Source organism: Talpa europaea (assembly GCF_964194135.1).
Source record: "Talpa europaea genome assembly, chromosome: 7".
NCBI classification, from domain to species: Eukaryota; Metazoa; Chordata; class Mammalia; order Eulipotyphla; family Talpidae; genus Talpa; species Talpa europaea.
In genome coordinates this window covers 2,994,677-3,011,833 of record NC_140074.1, presented here as the reverse complement: position 1 = coordinate 3,011,833, position 17,157 = coordinate 2,994,677, and the positions used below count along the sequence as shown (strand labels likewise).

Genomic DNA, 17,157 nt, shown 5'->3' with positions numbered 1-17,157 from the left:
GCAACCTGCGCTGGCCTGGCACAGCGCCTGGCCTCTGGCGGCCAAGGACCAGGGCTTGTCAACACACCAGCAATCCCCTAACTGCCTTAGGGCATCACCATGTCCCAGTGGACTTTATCATCCAGCCCCCGCCAACCCCCAAGAGAAAAAACAACCACCACAAGTTTTTCTGTTTTTCTCTGAAGACTGTAATAAAGGTTGGGGCCGCCCCCCTCTTTTCTAGAACTGCCGGCTGCCGGGGCGCCCGTCCTGGCCCCGGGCGCTCTCTCCCGCCCCAGCACCGCTTTGATCTTCGGGCCGCCCCGAGGGGCACGAGAACCGCGTTCCTTTCACTTTTGGGGAGCCCGCACCTCCGAGCCGGGAAGGGGACGCGCCGAGGTTCCGGGGGAGCGGGGAGCGGGGGGCTCGCGGCGGGCCCCAGCAGAAGCGCCGCGGGGCCGCGTCCCGCATAATAGCCGCTTTGATGCCCGCGGCGGGCGGCGGGCGGCGGGGCGGGCGCGGGGCGGGCGCGGGGCGGGCGCAGGGCGGGGGGTGTGTCCCGCGCCCGCGCTCCTCCCGCCGCCGTCCCGCCGCCACACGCCGCCCGAGCTCGGCCCCGGCGCCCGTCCCGCCCGCGTGTCCCGCCGCGCCCCGAAGTCCCGAGCCCGCAGGATCCCGGGGCTCGCCATGGCGGTCGCGCTCAGCAACAGGTTCCAAGGTAGGCGCCGCCGTCCGCGCGCTGTCCCGCGGGGGATGCCCGCGCCCCAGCCCCGCGCCCCGGCCCCGGCCCCAGCCCCGGCCCGCGCCCTGCCCCGCGCCCCCCCGCGCCCCCCGCGCCCCCGCGCCCCCCACCGCCCCCGCGCCCCCCGCCCCGCCCGCCACCTGCGCGCGCCGTGGAGGCGGGTTCCCGGGCGCGCGGGAAGCGGGCGCGGGCCGGGGGCATGAGGCCCGTTGAGACCCCGGCTTCCGGGGCCACCTCTTTGTCTCCCGCAGGGGGGAAGGCCTTCGGCTTGCTCAAGGCCCGGCAGGACCGGAGGCTGGCGGAGATCAACAGGGTAAGCGCGCGCCGCCCCCGCCCCGCAGCCTTCCCGGCCCGGGGCTCGCGTCTGCGCCCCCAAACTCCCACCTTCGTCTGCGAGGCTGTGCCTCAGCTTCCTCGCTTTCCTCGGGCTCCCCCTAATTTCCCTCCTCTTCCCCTGCCCCGGTGCTTCCACTCCAGGTAGGTCCCCCTGCTCCCCGCGGCCCCTCTGATCCGGAGTCTCGGGTTGCACGCTGTCCTCGGAGGCGAGGGAGGCTGGGCCCCCGGGGAGCTCTGACGCGCCCGGTCCCAGCGTGCCCCGAGCCCCGAGGCCGGCTTGGGACCTGGCACAGGAATTTGGAGCCTGAGGGACCCCCTGACCAGCAATCCCCGATTTTACGCAGAGGGAGGCCCGACAAGCGGGGTGGCTGGCCGTTGGGAGCACACCAAGCCCCACGGACCTGTTAGAGCCAAGGCCGGGGGCTTGGGGCCGGGCTCCCACATCAGTGCTCTCTTCACTGTCCAAGTGCTGACCGCCCCCACCCCCAGCCCCCACCCTTACCCTCAGCCCCTTTCACTCTAACTTTTAGGAAAGTTTCGCGTGGAGACTTGATGCTTTGGTGCTGGCCCTGGTGGATTTCTTTCAAGAAATCCTTCCAACTCTTGCCAGGCACACAATGGGGCTCCATAAGCCTTTGCTTAATGACCTTGTCGATTCTGGAAGATAAGGGACAGTGTCAGGGCCTGCCTGGGTTGGCCAGCGCTCAAAGGCAGCACAGCCAGCGGCTTTAGGGCTCTGCAAGACCCGGGCTCGGATCCGGGCTCCATCCTGTATCCGCCCTGCGGGCTAGAGCAAGAGCCTCTCCTCACGCGTCAAGGTCGTCTTGAGGGCTCAATGAGGGAGGCGCCGTGTGTGCTTGGCCCGCCGCCTGGCACCAGGGGAGACCCCGTGGATGGTGCTGGAATTACCTCATGAGGAAGGCTCCCAGGTTCCTTCCTGACAGCCGCAAAGGCATGCCCACAGACACAGGGGCGTTCTCTCTGCTGCCTTATGGGCAGTGGGCACCCGGGTATGAGCCCTGCTCAGAGCGCGCGCCAAGCTGGGGGTCTGCAGGGTCCCAGCAAAGGCTGTGTGGATGTGGGTCAGGGGCTGGGGCTCAGTTGGGGTGCCTTGGTTTTCTGCAACTGCCTAGACCCAGTCTGATTTCGTTCTGCTGGCTGGGGAATCCCAGGGAGGGTGTGGGGTCCCTCAGGGTATCAGCCCCCTGCCCCCTTCACCATCATTCTCACCCGGCCTCTGCTGCCATCTTGAACAGTCTGGACTTTCTGCTGGGGCTCTCGGGGGTCTAGGCTGCCGGCTCCCTCCCAGCTCCCTCTGCAGCCAGCCCACCCTCGGTCTTGGCTGTTCTTGCCCTCTGGACAGAAGCCTGGGGCCCTGATCTCATCCTTCTCCCTGGGCCACTCCGCAGGGCGGGCTCCAAGCTGCCTGCATCCACTCACAGCCTCAGGACCCCCGAGCCAGAGACAGCCAGTCGCAGGGCGGGTTGGCTGGAGTTGGACAGAGGAGCTAAGAGTGTGTGGGACTCTCCCTGCCAACCCCGCCCTTGGGGGAGCAGGTGGGGGAGAGAGGCTGCAGGATTGTTTTGGGAGGTGCACTGGCTTGGCGCAGAAAGAGGAGCAACTGTGGCTCTCAGGGCTGATTGGGCAGTGGCGGGGCTGGGGAGGGGACACAAGAAGAGGCCTCCTGACCAGCTAGGACCCACCCTGGTGCCCATTAGGGCAAGCACCCGGCTGAGGCCACGCACAGGCAGTGGCGGAGCTTCAGGCCTGGGTCCTATTCTGAGGCCCCGTGTGAGCCCGGGCTGCTGTGGTGCCCTGGGACCCTGGAATAAGGAGGCTTCAGGATCAAGCCAGAAACTTACCTGCTTCCCACCACAGCCGGTCAAGTTTAGTTACGAGTCTGGCTCTGACCTTGGGTTGTTGTGATTTTTTTGGGTGACACAATCTATGCAAAGCACCCAGAGCCGGCTGCTGTCTTGATTGTTCTCATTGGTTTGTTTGGGTCTGACAGCAGCTTGGGACAAGGCCTGAGGTACCCCTGGTCCATGTCGCTGCTCCGCTCGGCTCAGACCCTGTCATCTGGCAGAGCCTTGGTCTTCCCTGGCCTGGAATTGGGGAGATCCTTGCTCTGCTCAGCAGCCGGCAGTCGAGAGAGGCAGATGGAAGGGAAGTGGTGTACTTACTGACAGTACAGCTGCCGGTAGAGAGAAGCCGATGGAAGGGAAGCTCTTTGCAGACTGGGGAGTAGCTCTGTTGGCGGGTTCGGGTCTGTTTCCCCCTTGAGCAGGGCCAAAGCCGGCCATTGGGGAGGAGGCTGGTCCCCCGGGGTGGGTGGGTTCTGGAGAGAACATGCTCACAGACTGCCTGCCTTTGGGGTGTGGCTCTGGAGCAGGACTTTTGGGGGGCTGCACTGAGCAAGGGCTGAGCGGCCCTGTGGAGGCGGAAAGCCTTAAAGGACGGGGTTCCATGACTCGATATTGTGGGGTCACATGACCAACTGGGGTGCCCACAGTTAGGGCACAGACATGGGGGCAGGGGCAGCGCCTAGCCCAAGTAGCAGTTCTGGGGGTTTCTCCAAACCAACATTCCAGCCCCCTTCAGACCTTTCTCCTCCCCGGGCCAGCTTGCAGAGGGCAGCTGGGAGGCGCAGGCTTAGGTATTGTTATCATGAAGGATTCAGGAGTAAAAATAGGCTTGGGCCGACCTGGAGGTCTCAGTGGAGCTGTACAAAAATGTGGTTTTGAGGGTTTCACTTTAGCTTGTTCTCTCCTTTTCTTACCACTTGCCAGGCAGGCTCAGGTCGGCGACCATGGGCTGCTCGCCCTAACTCCGTGGGGAGGGCGCTTTGATTCCCATCTCCCAAAGAGTGAGGCCCAGCGGGGTGGAGCAGCAGCCTGTGTTTTGCTGCACTACCTGAGCTCCACCTGTCCTGACTCTCCAGGCTGGCTGGACTCTTCGCCAGTGCCCACCCTGCCCTGCCCTGCCAGGCCGTGAGGAAGTGAGCGTGTGTGTGTGTGTGTGTGTGTGCATGCACCACTGGAGCAGCACACACCTCCTACTCCCCCGCATAGCTGACATTCCCCCGATGGCACGGCTGGTGACCCCAGACCAGCCAGGCCTGGCTTTATATGGCAACAGGACAAATTCATCAGTTTCCCACGGGGACAGAGAGAAGTTTGGCTGGTGGGTGCCTCTTAAAGCCCCTGACCCATGCATGTGAGCAGGAGGAGTCTATATGAGGCAAGGGCTGCAGCTTGAGCCCAGAGGGCAGGATCTTGTTTTTTTTTTTAAAGATTTATTTATGCATACAAGAGCTGTGGTACAGGCCAGAGATTTGGGGGGGTGAGAGGATTCACCAGAGACAGAGTGGGGAACAGAACAGGCAGACGGACTGACATACACTGCTGAGGGGAGCAGCGGGTAAGACAGGAGAGGTCTGCTCGCCATGTGGGTTGCTCCCTGGCCGGCCGGGGATCAAACTGCAGAGCTTGCTAACTGCTTCATAGTGTGGTGCTTAAGCCATGGCCTTGGCCTGCACATCCTCTCCTGGGAGGAGCCCAGGAGCACTGGCGGAGACAGAGCTGCTGCGTCAAAAATCTGTAAACACCCTCGGGACAGGGATTACTAAGCCTCCCATTTTAGAGATAAGGAAATGGAGGCTCAGCCAGGTGAAGTCATCTGCCCAAGGTCACCCCACCAGGAAGTGGCAGAGCTGACTCCTGATGCTGCCCATGACTGCCCTGGCCCCTGTCCACCAGGTGGCCGTGGCTGCGCTGTGACACAGGCCTCCCTGGCTTATGTGGATAAGGATCTCTGGCTGTGGTCCTGCCCTCCCATCCCTCCAGGGTCAAATGAAAGGCACTGAGCATTCTCTGTAGCATTAAGGTGCCTGGTGACTAGTTCAGACCCCACGTGCTGGGCATGGCAAGCTGGGCATCCCTCTGCGCAGGGGCGATATGGTCCCCCACCCCCTCATGCAGACCTCTGAGACCTAACCCAGGCTCTACACAGGTGTGCTCTGTTCCTTTACCTGGCAGTGCCACTCTGTCCCTGCCCCAGTGACTGTGCCCAGCTGGCATCGCTGGACACCCGTCTCTCTTGCTCTTCCTTAATATATTATAAGGGAGATAGTGATAAGTGGCCACGTGAGCCTCGGAGGATTCAGTGTCCCTGCAGGCCCAGCCCATTGTGACCTTGGTGTGGCCGTGTCACAGGAAGCTGGAGATGGAATTTCTGTAGGGCTGGCTTCATTCGTGTGGTCTGCTTTTCTCCAGCTGCCCCATCTGTTGGCGAGGCTGTGGTGTCCGGATTGGCCCCAGCGCGGCAGTAGGGAATGCGAGCCCACTGTCGTTGTGAGTGCACATTATGGCCCCTGCTATGTGCCAGGCACCAGGCTGGCCATTTGTGACCTGGTCCTAGCCCTTGAAGAGCCCACGGACTGCATCAGAGGCCTCGCAGCTAGGCATGTTCCACCCAGTCCTTGGGGTTTTTGCCCAGGGCTTCAGCCGTCAGCCCCTTGGATGGCCTCCTAGATGGTGATATCTACCCGCCCCCAAATTCTGCTGCCGCTCACACATAAAGGGCCTGAGGGCCAGGAGCAAGCACCCGGAAGCACGTGCTGGAGGTATCAGCCTGGTGCCAGCAGGCAGGTGGCAGGGATCCAGGGGCTGGATCACCCACCTCTGATGCTTTTGGAAATAGTCCCAGCCGAACAGGCGCCCTTGGTCAGTGCATGGTGGTCCGGGGTGGGGGTCCTGACGTGCACCAGAGGTTGTAGCTGACCAAGGGGGGCAGCATTGAGAGCAGGTGTGGCTGTGGGCGCTGTCCCCTGGCTGTCCCCCGGGGCTGAGATGGGAGCACTTTGTCCCATGTGTATGGGTGGGTGTCCCTTTACCACCAGTTGGCCCAGCGGCCAAGGACAAGTTTGCACCCCCAGCAAGGTTCCCCAGGAGGACTTGGTGGCACAGCGTGGGACAGAGAGCTGTGTTGGTGTGGCTTCTCCGCACTTAGCTTCTTTAATCCTCACACTCACCCAGTGCGCAGTTTCGGTCATTATGATCCCATTTTACTGATGAAGAAACGGAGGACCAGAGGGGTCAAGCCAGTTGTCCAGAGTCACAGGGTTAGAAGGATCGGGGGCTGGGTGTGACAGCCGTTCAACCGTCCTCCCACCGCTCTGGGGACTCTGACCACTGTGGATTTAGGCAAGATCTTTCCCTCCTGGAGTCTCAGGTTCCCCAGCTGGTGACCACAGAGGCCAAACTGGAAGCCGTGAGGAGTCTGGCTGGATTCTGGATGTTTTCACAGTCTTCCTGGGCCTGGCCATGGGTGTGCTGGCCCTTGGCACTACCTCGGAGTGGGGGTGCTCCACTCAGGGTGTCCTGTCCCCACCCCAGTCTCCTGCAGACTTGCATTTCCTGCCTCTTTGCCAGGGTCTGGGCCACTGAGGCCTCCAATCTGCCCCTGGGAGCCCCAGGACCCGCTTCATCCCTCCCCCCATGGAGGCTCATTAGCAGTTTCTGCAGCCACAAAAACTAGTCTTTGGGGTCAGTGGGTTGGAGTGGGAAAGAGGCGGGAGGGTGAACTACCACCCACACAGACACCCCATCCTCCTAGGGGGGAGTACGGTGGCTCCTGCCCAGGGGCGAGCTTGCTCCCAGGACTGACTTTCTTTGCCCAGAAACCACTTTGTCCTCACTTGGAGCAGAGAGCTGGGGGTGGTAAGGGGAGGGAAACCTGGACGCGTTCAAATTTTGTGACCTTTGGGCCTCAGTTGTCCCATCTGTCCGATGAGGGTAACGATCCTGTCGAAACGGGAAGTCACAACCGGGTCCCTAATTTTTGTAGTAGTCAAGTGAAGCTCTGGCCGATGGATGAGCTGCTGGGGAGAGGTGGGGGTGGGGTGGGGGTGTGTGTGTTTGTGACAGTTGATTGATGGATGAAAAGGCCAGAAGATGACAGCACACAGCTGAGGTTATGTGCGCGAGCGCTGTGTCAAACGCTTTCCAAGTATTTGCTTCCGTACCGTAATCCTCAGGCCCGGGCTATGAAATGTGTTTAGCCTTCCTGCAGACAGGGCAGCCGAGGCACAAACGAAGTGGTTATCACACGGCTACTACGCAGATTCAAACCCAGGCTTTCCAGCCCCAGCCTGGCTCTTTTTGTTTCTTCTTTTGCTTTTCTTCTAAACCTTTCAAGGAGCTCCCACCCCCACATCCTCTGCCAGGAGACCTGGAGTCAGGGCAGCCAGGGGTCCTGGAGTCTGGAGCCCCCACACGTCTGTGCCTTGAGGCTGGACAAGGAGAGAGGGAAGGGTGCCCAAGACAGGATGCCAGGGGCTGTACCTGAGCTGCAACCAGGAATCCAAAGCTCACCAGCAGAGCTGCTGTGCCCAGTGCCCGCCGCCTGCCGCCCAGGCTTCCTGCCAAAGGCCTGGTCCACACAGCTGCCCTAAGCCTGGGTCCGCGAGGCTGCCTACTCAAACAGGAACTGGTCAGCTGCTTCCCCACCCCCGGTTGCTCAGAGGCTCAAGCATTTGTCATTTTTGGCTCTAAGGAGGAATGGAATTCTGACCTCCGGGTGCCCTCAGGGCTCTGTCACACATCCGTGCTCAACCACATAGTCCAGTGGTTAGAGTGGAGAAAGGCATTTTGGCTGATGACTGGCTTCTGGGTCATTCAGCAGGTGCTTCTTGAGCACCTACTATGTGCTGGGCACTGCTAGGGACTTGGCACCTGAGAGGGGATGAGTCAGTAAGCAGGTCCTCCTAGAACCAAGGGCCTGCCTCCACCCGGCCCAGCATCCTTCCAGCCTCCATCACTCCACTCCCCATCTCTGTGCAGGGCCGCTGCTGTGGAGTCAGACCCCAGCTCAGTCGCTCGCTGTGCTGCTTTGAGCAAGTGGCGTACCCTCTCCGAGTCCCAGTTCACTCATTCATTCTGCAAATTTGTTGAGCTTCTGGTCCACGGAGCTTGCATCCTAGCCGGGGGAGGCAGACAGTGGACGACGCCTGGGTAGCAATCCCACTGTGAATTGTCAGTTGTGTTAGGAGGTGATTGATCCTACGGGTTAAAAAGACGTTAAAGGCAGCTTGGAAGTGGAACTGGGGGCTGTGGCGGGCAGGGTAGAGCAATCTGGCCTCCCCAAGAAGGCGACGTTTGAGCAAAGGCTTGAAGGAAGTGAGGAAGACGTGGCCCCCAGGCAGGGGGCTCGGCTGGAGCAAAGGTCCCTAGGCAGGAGCAAACCGCGCGTGGGGGAGACATGGGAAGGAGGCCAGGGTGCTGAGGTCATTCTGTGGGGAGGTGTGGAGCACAAAACAGTGGGGAGACAAAATCTAGGGCTGCTGTGCCTGCGGAGAACCTGGTGGGTCGGGTCGGGCCGCGGCTGGGAGCTTGGAGCCTCCCCAGATCGCCCGCTGCGTTCTCGTCCTCGTGCTGTCACAGCCTGGTGGGTCTGGTTCGCCCTAGTGTGTGATTTGTCTCCAAGACCAGGGACTGTGTCCTGCCCCTGTGTCCCACCCCTGGGTTCTTGGGGCCACACAGTACAGACAGACTCTGGGCTGGGGCAGGATTCTGGCCAACCCCAGCTCTCTCTCCCATAAACTCACCTGTGCGTCTGTGTCTCCCCATGAGTGCTGTCCAGTTCGCGGCCATGTGAAGGGACGTGGGGGGGCGCTGTGCAGGGTGCTGAGTGGATCCCACTAAAACATCAAGCCTACAAGCTGCCTACTCTACCATATGGCCTTTTCTGAACTCCCAGACACTGTCAGTGGCCATTGTTTAGTCTTTATTTGGCAAAATAAAAACTTGGCAGCCCTCTCTTCACACACACACACACACACACACACACACACACACACACACACACACACCCCATTGATAATATTTTGGATCTGTTTCTGTATTAGCCCAAAGTCTGGAAGTCCCTCCCCTGGACAGAGGGGGTCTGTGGCCCTGGGAGGTGCCTGGTCTGCCCAGGGTCACAGACAAGAGGTAGTTGTCCTATTTTGGTCAGAGTGGGTGGGACGACCGTGGGAGAGCACTGTGAGTGGGGGGCCAAGCGTGGGGGCTCCTGGGCAGAGCCCACCAGACAGAGGGCCGCCTTCCAGGCTGCAGGAGCACCGTCCTGCCCCGGCTAAGTGGGGGAGGGCCATGCTGAACGCTTGGTAATGAGGTCCCCAAGTTGGCGGTGGCCGAGCCGGTTGGGCCCGGGGCTCCGGGGTGCCCTCCACGCAGCAGCAGCGGGACACGGCCATAGCGCCGGCTCCAAACCCACCCTGAGCTTCCGGCCTGGGGACAGTCCATGTTCTATTCAACGGCTCTGGTCCACGGGATCGCAGTAGCTGTGAGGATGTGTGGGCTGACCCAGTGCCTGCCAAAAGCAAGGGGCAATCAAAGCCCCCAACCTGGCAAGGGCGCCAGCAGGTCGGTGTCTCCTTGGTCACGGGCACCGAGTAACTCGCCGGAACTTGTATCCTGGGAGGGACACTATCCCGCCGCACAGCCAACACCCACCGCTGCTGAGAGCTGAGGACGAGCTCACGGGTCCTCCCATCCGGGGCCTGGCAGGTGGCACCGCGTGCCCTCACGTAGCTGAGCGGATTGGACCCACGCCCCAACCCCGGGGCTTTATAGCCATTCCGCTTCCGGTCACTCTATTCTACTTGAAGTGTTTGAGGCTTGTGACAGACAGGGAAGGGAGTGAGCCTGGGCCAGGCTGTGTGTGGGCACAGTCCTGGGCATCCTGCAGCAGGACAGGCGGCGGGAATCTAGGCATTGGGCGATAGACCTGGAGAGCAACTAATGTTCTTTTATAAACATGGACTTCCTGTCATTTTAAGATAAGAATGTTATCTTCCTCTCAGTCTCACCTGTTCCTTGATGCCCAGGAGTGTGGTTCTTCAGACATGGTTGAGTGAGCGAGTGAGAGAGAGAGAGAGAGAGCGCGCGTGGGTGCGTGAATGAGTGACTGAGAGGGAGTGAGAGAGAGAGAGTGTGAGTGAGCTGTGCCCGTGCACTCAGCTCTGTGATGAGAAGCAAGGTGCAGAGAAGGGGGGGTGTTTGGGGTGTTTGGGGTCTGGGCTAGGTGGACACCCCTTGCCCACCTGAAAACGGGGTCCGTGGTCACTCCAGGTCGCGGCAGGACAAGCAGGCCCTGGCGCCGTGCTTACGAAGGGTAGCTTTTTGCTTTAAAGCCAAACGAATGGCCGCCGCCTGCCTGTCTTTAAGGCAGTGTCAGGTTAAGGCTGCGGCTGTAAAGGAGACGGTGGAAGCATGGGTGGGGCGAGCCTCAGTTTCCCCATCTGTAAGGTGGGTGCCGTGAGGGTTGCTCTCAGCTGGAGGCTGTTGGTTGTGCCGCCCGCCCCCATCCCCACCCCCGCCCCAGTCTGGTTCTGAAAGGCCTGGAATCCCTTCAAGCATTGAGGGGGAGGGGCACCCTGTGTTACAGGTGAGGACTCGGGGGAGAGGATCATGTCCGCATGTCCCAATAGTTTCTGGCGGGAGCAGAGTCAGCCGCTGTTCGGGGCGCTGGCTAGACGCCAGCAGTCAAACTCACGCTCTTTGGAGCCTGGACGAGGGAGTTATGATAATTACCCCTCCTTGGCAGATAAACCTGAGAGATCCAGAGAGGAATTCACCCTCTCAAGTCACGCGCCTAAGACATTAACATGGGCCGCAGGCCTGTCTTGGGGCGCATGGCTTCATGGGGCCCAGAGCCGGGGTGCCCTGCGGGGAGGCCCGCTGAGCCCTGCACTGGTAATGGGGATTGTGCGGGTGTCCAGGCTTCCGAGCAGAGCCTCCTCCTCCCTCCCTCAGGGCCCGGCAGGTCTGCCTGAGGGCCAGCCCCACGCTGAGTTCCCGCCCTGTCAGGACAGGCCCAGCCAGCCGCCCAGATGGACAGGAGGCACCGGGCAAGTTCTGCCTGCTGGCCCCTGGCTCAGTGCTGTCCTCTCGCCTCTGTAGGAGTTCCTCTGTGACCAGAAATACAGCGATGAAGAGAACCTGCCGGAAAAACTTGTGGCCTTCAAAGGTAAGGCCTCACAAGCTGGCCCCCGAGACGGAGTGTTCCGCACTCCCCCACCCCACCGTGGCCAGGCTGCATCTGAAGACTTGCGTCCTCCTGAACTGTTCCCGGCAGGCTGCAAGACAGAGTGCCCGACCTGGGGCACAGGCCCTCCACCTGCCTCTGGCCATCTCCCCCCACACCCAGCCTGCAGGCCCTGGCCTGCCCCTCTCCCCTCCCCCTGCCAGGCCCAGGTTGGCTCCTGGCCGCCTGGCCCAGGCCCTCACTCCATGGCCCAGCACACAATCAGCTCTTTGTGGGGCCGGCCGCTCCCCCTCCGCGAGCAGCGTCTCAGGAGCCCCTGTGGAGAATGGACGTTTGTGTCCCCACAGCAGGGCAGGGGGCAGAGTTTCTGCCCATTGAATCCCGCTGCACGGGATGAAAAGGAAACAGGGCCCGCATCCGAGCTGGGAGGGGGCGCATAAAGGTCCCTCTGTTCTGGGCCTGGCACTTGGTTCCCAGCCAGCGGCTGCAGGGAGAGGAGCCGGGCGCCCAGCAGCAGGGCGGGCCCACCTTTCCTGCCGAGACCGTACAGGGTGCAAACCCTGGGCGTGCTGGAGGACCACCGGGAGGCCCCGAGCCCACATCCCCCTACCCCACAGCCCTGACAAGGTGGGCATCCTACGGGCTCCGAGACAGAATCTGCCAAGTGCCTCTCTACTGCCATCGGCTACACTGTCCTTGCGCAGGAGTGAGGGTTAAGGCTTTGTGGAGCCGTGACCTGGAGGGAAGCACATGAAAACCTGGGGCTCCCCAACCATCCCGATGCAGCCAGGAGGAAGAACTTTCCTTATTGTTGAAGAAACTCAGGCCAGCGAGGTAGACTGATTTGCCTGAGGTCACAGCTCACCTGTGACAGACGTGGGGCTTGACCCTGCACTGGCCTCCCTCCAAAGCCGCTGCTCTCAACCACTACACAGCGGTGCTTTTGACATTAAACAGGAAAAGGAAAGAAAGGAACTAGAACAAAGATACTGCCATCCCTGGCCTATCACCCCACCCAGCCGCCCAGAGGGGAGCAAAGCTGAGGGATGCCTTCCCTTCCTGGGCTCGGGCTGCCAAGTGGCGGCAGTGGACAGAACAGACCTAGGGCCTGTGCCTTTGTCCAGATGCCCAGCTCACCCTTGATGTCCCCTCCCTCCCCACTGGAGGGTCTCGGGACACCCTGGCAGCTGTCCCTAGTTGAGGTTTAGGGGAGGGTCCGTGATCAAAGGCAGGAACACAGGCCTTTCTCCTGGGAGAACGGCCCCCCAAAGTTTCAGAACCACATGGATTCCTTAAACCAGCACTTCCCACACCCGGCTGCCTATGCAAACACCTGGGACACTGCAAGCACAGCTATTCCTGCCCCCAGCCCACAAATCCCGAGCTCCAGGGCTGGGAATGGATTCCAGTTACCTGTGACTTTGCAGCCCGCCTGCACCAGTGCGGACCCCGGAGAAGGCAGCTGCCATCCTGTGTGGAGGGTCAGCCTAGCCCCCAAGTTCCCCTCCCCCGTGACTGTGGGCCAGGGCACAAACAGGGGGAGATGGATAGGACTTGTGGGGTGAGGAGGGTGGTGGGGTCTCCCGAGGACCTGATGAGTTGTCCTCTGGGGCTACCCTGCTTCCAAGCTCATGCCAGTTTTTGCTTGGATTCCCAGAGAAGTACATGGAGTTTGACCTGAACAATGAAGGCGAAATTGGTGAGTGAGGCCTGGGGTGGCTGGGCAGGGTGGAGGGGGTGCGAGTCCCACGGCGTGGGGGCAGGGGAGGTGCTCTCACAGTGTGAACAGGTGCACGACTCTCCCCATAAACCCAGCCAGCTGAGCAGCCCTGGCTCTTCTGCCGCTGCCCGGGACCCACCACCCCCAAACTCTCCCACTTCTTCCCACCTCGCCACCTCCCTGCCCGCCCCGGACTTGGGTCAGGGGGCCGTGCTGAGATGCTCAGGCTGCACCAAGGTAGACAGTCAACACCATGGCCCGGGCTGGGTGCCGCCTCTGTCCCCAACCGGCCCTTCCCTGCGGGCTGTCCTGCAGTGTCAAGGTGCCTTCGTGTGCAGAGGCCGCCCTCCCACCGTCCCTCGCCGTCCTGTTGTCCAGGCATGTATGTTCAAGACCACAGCTTGCCCTTCCCCAGGAACGCCAGGACGTGGTCAAGGTGACTTTAATTGTCTCCATTTTAAAAATTAGGAAACTGAGGCCCAGAAAGGTGAACCGACTTCCAGGGGCACTCGGTCGGGGTGGCAGGCCTGTTGTCCAGCTTCCCCCTCCTCTGCTCACCCTGAGTGGCTACGGTCATCCCCAGCTTTTCTGCTCCTCCTCCATCCCCTTGTCCTAATTTCTTTTGAATATTTTGACCATTGCTTTCCTCTTTTGAAATTATTTTTGCATTATCAAATTAATGCATTTCATCATAAAGCATTTAGCAAAGCACAAAGACAAGAATCTCACAGCGCACCTTCCAGAAATAACTGTTCGAACTTGATGTATCGTTGGCGCCTCTACTCTGTTCAGATCATGAACGCTGTTTTATAGCATTTTATTTGTTTGTTTGTTTTTAAAGATTTATTTAGTTATGCATACAAGAACTGGGGCACAGACCAGAAGTGGGGGTGGTGTTGAGAGGATTCACCAGAGACACACTGGGGAGCAGAACAGGCAGATCCACTGAAATCCACTGCTGAGGGGAGCAGCAGGGAGACGGGAGAGGTCTGCTGCGCCCTGTTGGTCAGCTCCCTGGCTGGGGATCAAACTCATGCTGCAGTGGCTGCAGACAGCTTCCTAGTGCTGCGTCTTAACCCCTTGTGCCACCAGGGAGGCCCTTTATAGCATTTTAGAACCTCCTTTTGTGAATATGTAACTTAACACTGGGAGTATTTTGAGATGATTAACTTCTCTTTTGAATGTAACCGGTGGCAGCTCCGTGCCCACTTGGGAATGGACCGTGACTTCCCCCTCCAGCCCCTTCGCACCGCCATCTAGACAGCTTCCAGGTGTGACATTATTGATGATCCCGTGAAGAGTGCCTTTGTCCACATCGCTATTTCTTTAGAGTAAATCTCAGGAATCAGACAGTCTGGGTCAAAGGCTTCTGAGGCGACTTGCCAAATTGCCTTCCAGAAAGGTCTTGCCAATTTCGCGTCTGGCCAGCAGCGAGAGGAAGACCTTTCACTTCTTCCTGCAGAGCGCTGTCCTGCTTTCTTTGAAATGCTCTGGACTTCCTGGCACCAAGGGGTCTGGCACCAGCCCTGCCTCTCCGGTGAGCTGGTGCAGCTCCCCTGGCTACCCTTCTTGCTACCCCTTGCTGACCCATTGTCCGCTGAATAATCTGAAAGAAACTGCCTCAGGTCTCTGGAGCCTGAGGTCAGAGGCAGCACCTCGTGGGGTTGAAATGATTTTTCGGGTGCTTCCCTTGTTTTTCTTGACCTCTGTTCTTTTGTCGGTACTCCTGCTGCCCAGGATATTTTTGGTGCCATCCCCCTCCTGGTGAGGTGGCGCCCTGGGATGGCAGGAGGGAGAGGTAGGCGAGGAAAAGCCGCAGCCGTGCCCGGAGAGGGACTCGATGCCTATCTCAGGCTGACTCTGTGCCCCTGCCTTGGTGGCAGTGACTTCTGGGGGAGCAGGAGCAGTCAGGGAGCAGCCCCCAGACCTCGGGGAGCAGCAAAGATCTTAGCGAGAGTCCAGAGCAGCGGCTGTTCCTAAGCACCTGCCTTGGGCCTCTTCCTCCAAAGGACCCCATCAGGGCCTCCCTGGTGGTGCAAGGGGTTAAGTCTCAGCACTATGAAGCTATTGCTAGCTACTGCGGCCTGAGTTCCATCCCCGGTCAGGGAGCTACCCACATGGTGTGGCAGACCTCTCCCATCTCCCCACTGCTCCCCTCAGCAGTGGATTTCAATGGATCTGCCTGTTCTGTTCCCCACTCTGTCTCTGGTGAGTCCTCTCACTCCCCGCAGCTCTGGCCTGTACCCTAGTTCTTGTATGCATAAATAAATAAATCTTAAAAAAAAAAAAAAAACAACAGCAAAGGACCCCGTCAACCCTTGTCACCACTGGTGGGAGCAGGGTTCAGAGAGGTTGAGTAGTTTGCCCCAGGCCCTACAGCCAGGAATAGCAGAGCTGGATTCCAACACACATCTGTCCCATCACTAGCGGCCCACGTCCCTAACCTAGTCCACGGCCTCCAAAGAGAGCAGGATGGGCTGATGGGCTCCACCTCTCTGGCAGCGGAAGCCTGTTAACTGCAGTCCCAAGGAGGGGCTGCTTCTGGGCCTGGGTTTCGGGGAAGCCTGGTGGCGGCGCTCTCACCCAGCATCCTGTCTCCACCACATGGGCTTGCTTTTCCTCTGGCAGACCTGATGTCGCTAAAGAGGATGATGGAGAAGCTCGGAGTCCCCAAGACCCACCTGGAGATGAAGAAGATGATCTCCGAGGTGACAGGCGGTGTCAGCGACACCATCTCCTACCGGGACTTTGTGAACATGATGCTGGGGAAGCGCTCGGCTGTGCTCAAGCTGTGAGTAGCTCGCCCTCATGGGGCCACCGTGCGGAGACCCCTGGTTTGGACACCTCGGCCCTCCCCAGCCAGTAGGAAACATGTGTGACTCACTGGGCCAGGTTCTTTTTTTTTTTCCTCCAAAAATTTATATATTTATACATAAAAGAGCTGGGGTACAGGCCAGAGGTGTGGGAGGGTGAGAGGATTCACCAGAGACAGAGCGGGAAGCAGAACAGGCAGAAGGACCGAAATACACTGCTGAGGGGAGCAGCAGGCGAGACAGGAGAGGTCTGCTGCACCATGTGAGTTGCTCCCTGGCCGGCCAGGAATCGTACCCGCTCTGCAGAGGCTGCAGACAGCTTCACAGCGCTGCGCTCAACCCGCTGCACCACTGGGGAGGTCCTAGACTGTCTCCCTTTGGATGGGATTTAAAGCCAGCGGAGCGGGCAGAGCCCAGCGGGCTGTGAGCATGTGGGCAACCTGCTGCAGATGGCATGTCAAGCATCGGTGGCTTCAAGGTCTTGCTGGAATCCTCCAGCTGGGAAATAGTAGGCCTGGAATTTCCATCCAGGCCCTCTAGAGGCTTCACGCTGAGACCCTGTCCTCTACCCTCAGACTTAACAGCAGTGGATGGGGAGGTTTTTGAAGATGAGAAGGGATTTTAAGCAGAGCTGTGGCCTAGGCTGCTTGCTGAGGGTAGACCCATGGCCTAGGAGTCACATCTGGAGTCTCGGCCTGCTGGGGGGCCCTGAGGGGTCACACAGCCAGTGTGCCTCAGCTTTGTCCTCTGTCATCATGGGTTTCTGAGAAGACTCTTCTGGAGAATGACCCTGTGGGCATTCTGCAGCGACCCCGCAGGTGTGAGGGCTGGGATAGGTTTCCCTGTGTGGCAGAAGGGGTCCTAATTCTGTTATATATTTTTTTTCCTCCGTATCCAAACCAGAGTCATGATGTTTGAAGGAAAAGCCAAGGAGAGCAGCCCCAAGCCGGTTGGGCCCCCTCCTGAGAGAGACATTGCCAGCCTGCCCTGAGCAGACCTGCCCCAGCTGCCCTGCCCTCCCTGCCTCCCCCCCACTCTCCCACCGTGATTTGTCTTGTTTCATTTGGTCGTTGTATTTGTGTTTTCACTGGGCAGAATTAATGATCTCTTTGCAAAGCACAAATTATCTGCCTTCAAGGTCCCTGGGGCCCCTTCCTTTCTTCTCCCCTCTTCTCCCTGTCTGCGCAGAAGGGCTGACACCAAAGCAGAACACTGGAGGGCATAGGGCGGGCAGGAAGACTGGAAGCTGTGTTTCCAGCTTGGAGCTTACACTGTGCGTTTTCAAGGAGGACTCTGGGTTAAGTCCAGGCTGAGCAGCCTGGCCCTGGTGGAGACCTTGAGCCACTTTCATTTGACCCTGGAGTAAGAGGAACAGGGCTGCAGAGCCCCACTGGGGTGTCCTTGGGCAGCTCTAATTCCAGTGCTCTGGGGTGGCCCAGGATGTGGCCATGGGACGCTACACTGCCTCCAGCTGATCCCCACAGGCCATGCTTCTCATCCTTGGTGAGATGATAGGAGGG

The 17,157-nt window shown here is 59.9% G+C and overlaps 1 protein-coding gene across 1 annotated transcript; it reads left to right on the top strand.

The window, feature by feature from the left end:
- Positions 1-666: 666 nt before the first annotated feature.
- On the top strand, positions 667-16,832 carry AIF1L (allograft inflammatory factor 1 like; the record flags this gene model as incomplete). The annotated part of the gene is made up of 6 exons (XM_084237453.1): positions 667-697; positions 973-1,034; positions 11,020-11,086; positions 12,762-12,803; positions 15,453-15,615; positions 16,541-16,832. The coding sequence occupies 6 exons, from the start codon at positions 667-669 to the stop codon at positions 16,626-16,628; spliced, it is 453 nt and encodes a 150-aa protein (XP_084093579.1). The 3' UTR covers positions 16,629-16,832.
- Positions 16,833-17,157: the final 325 nt, after the last annotated feature.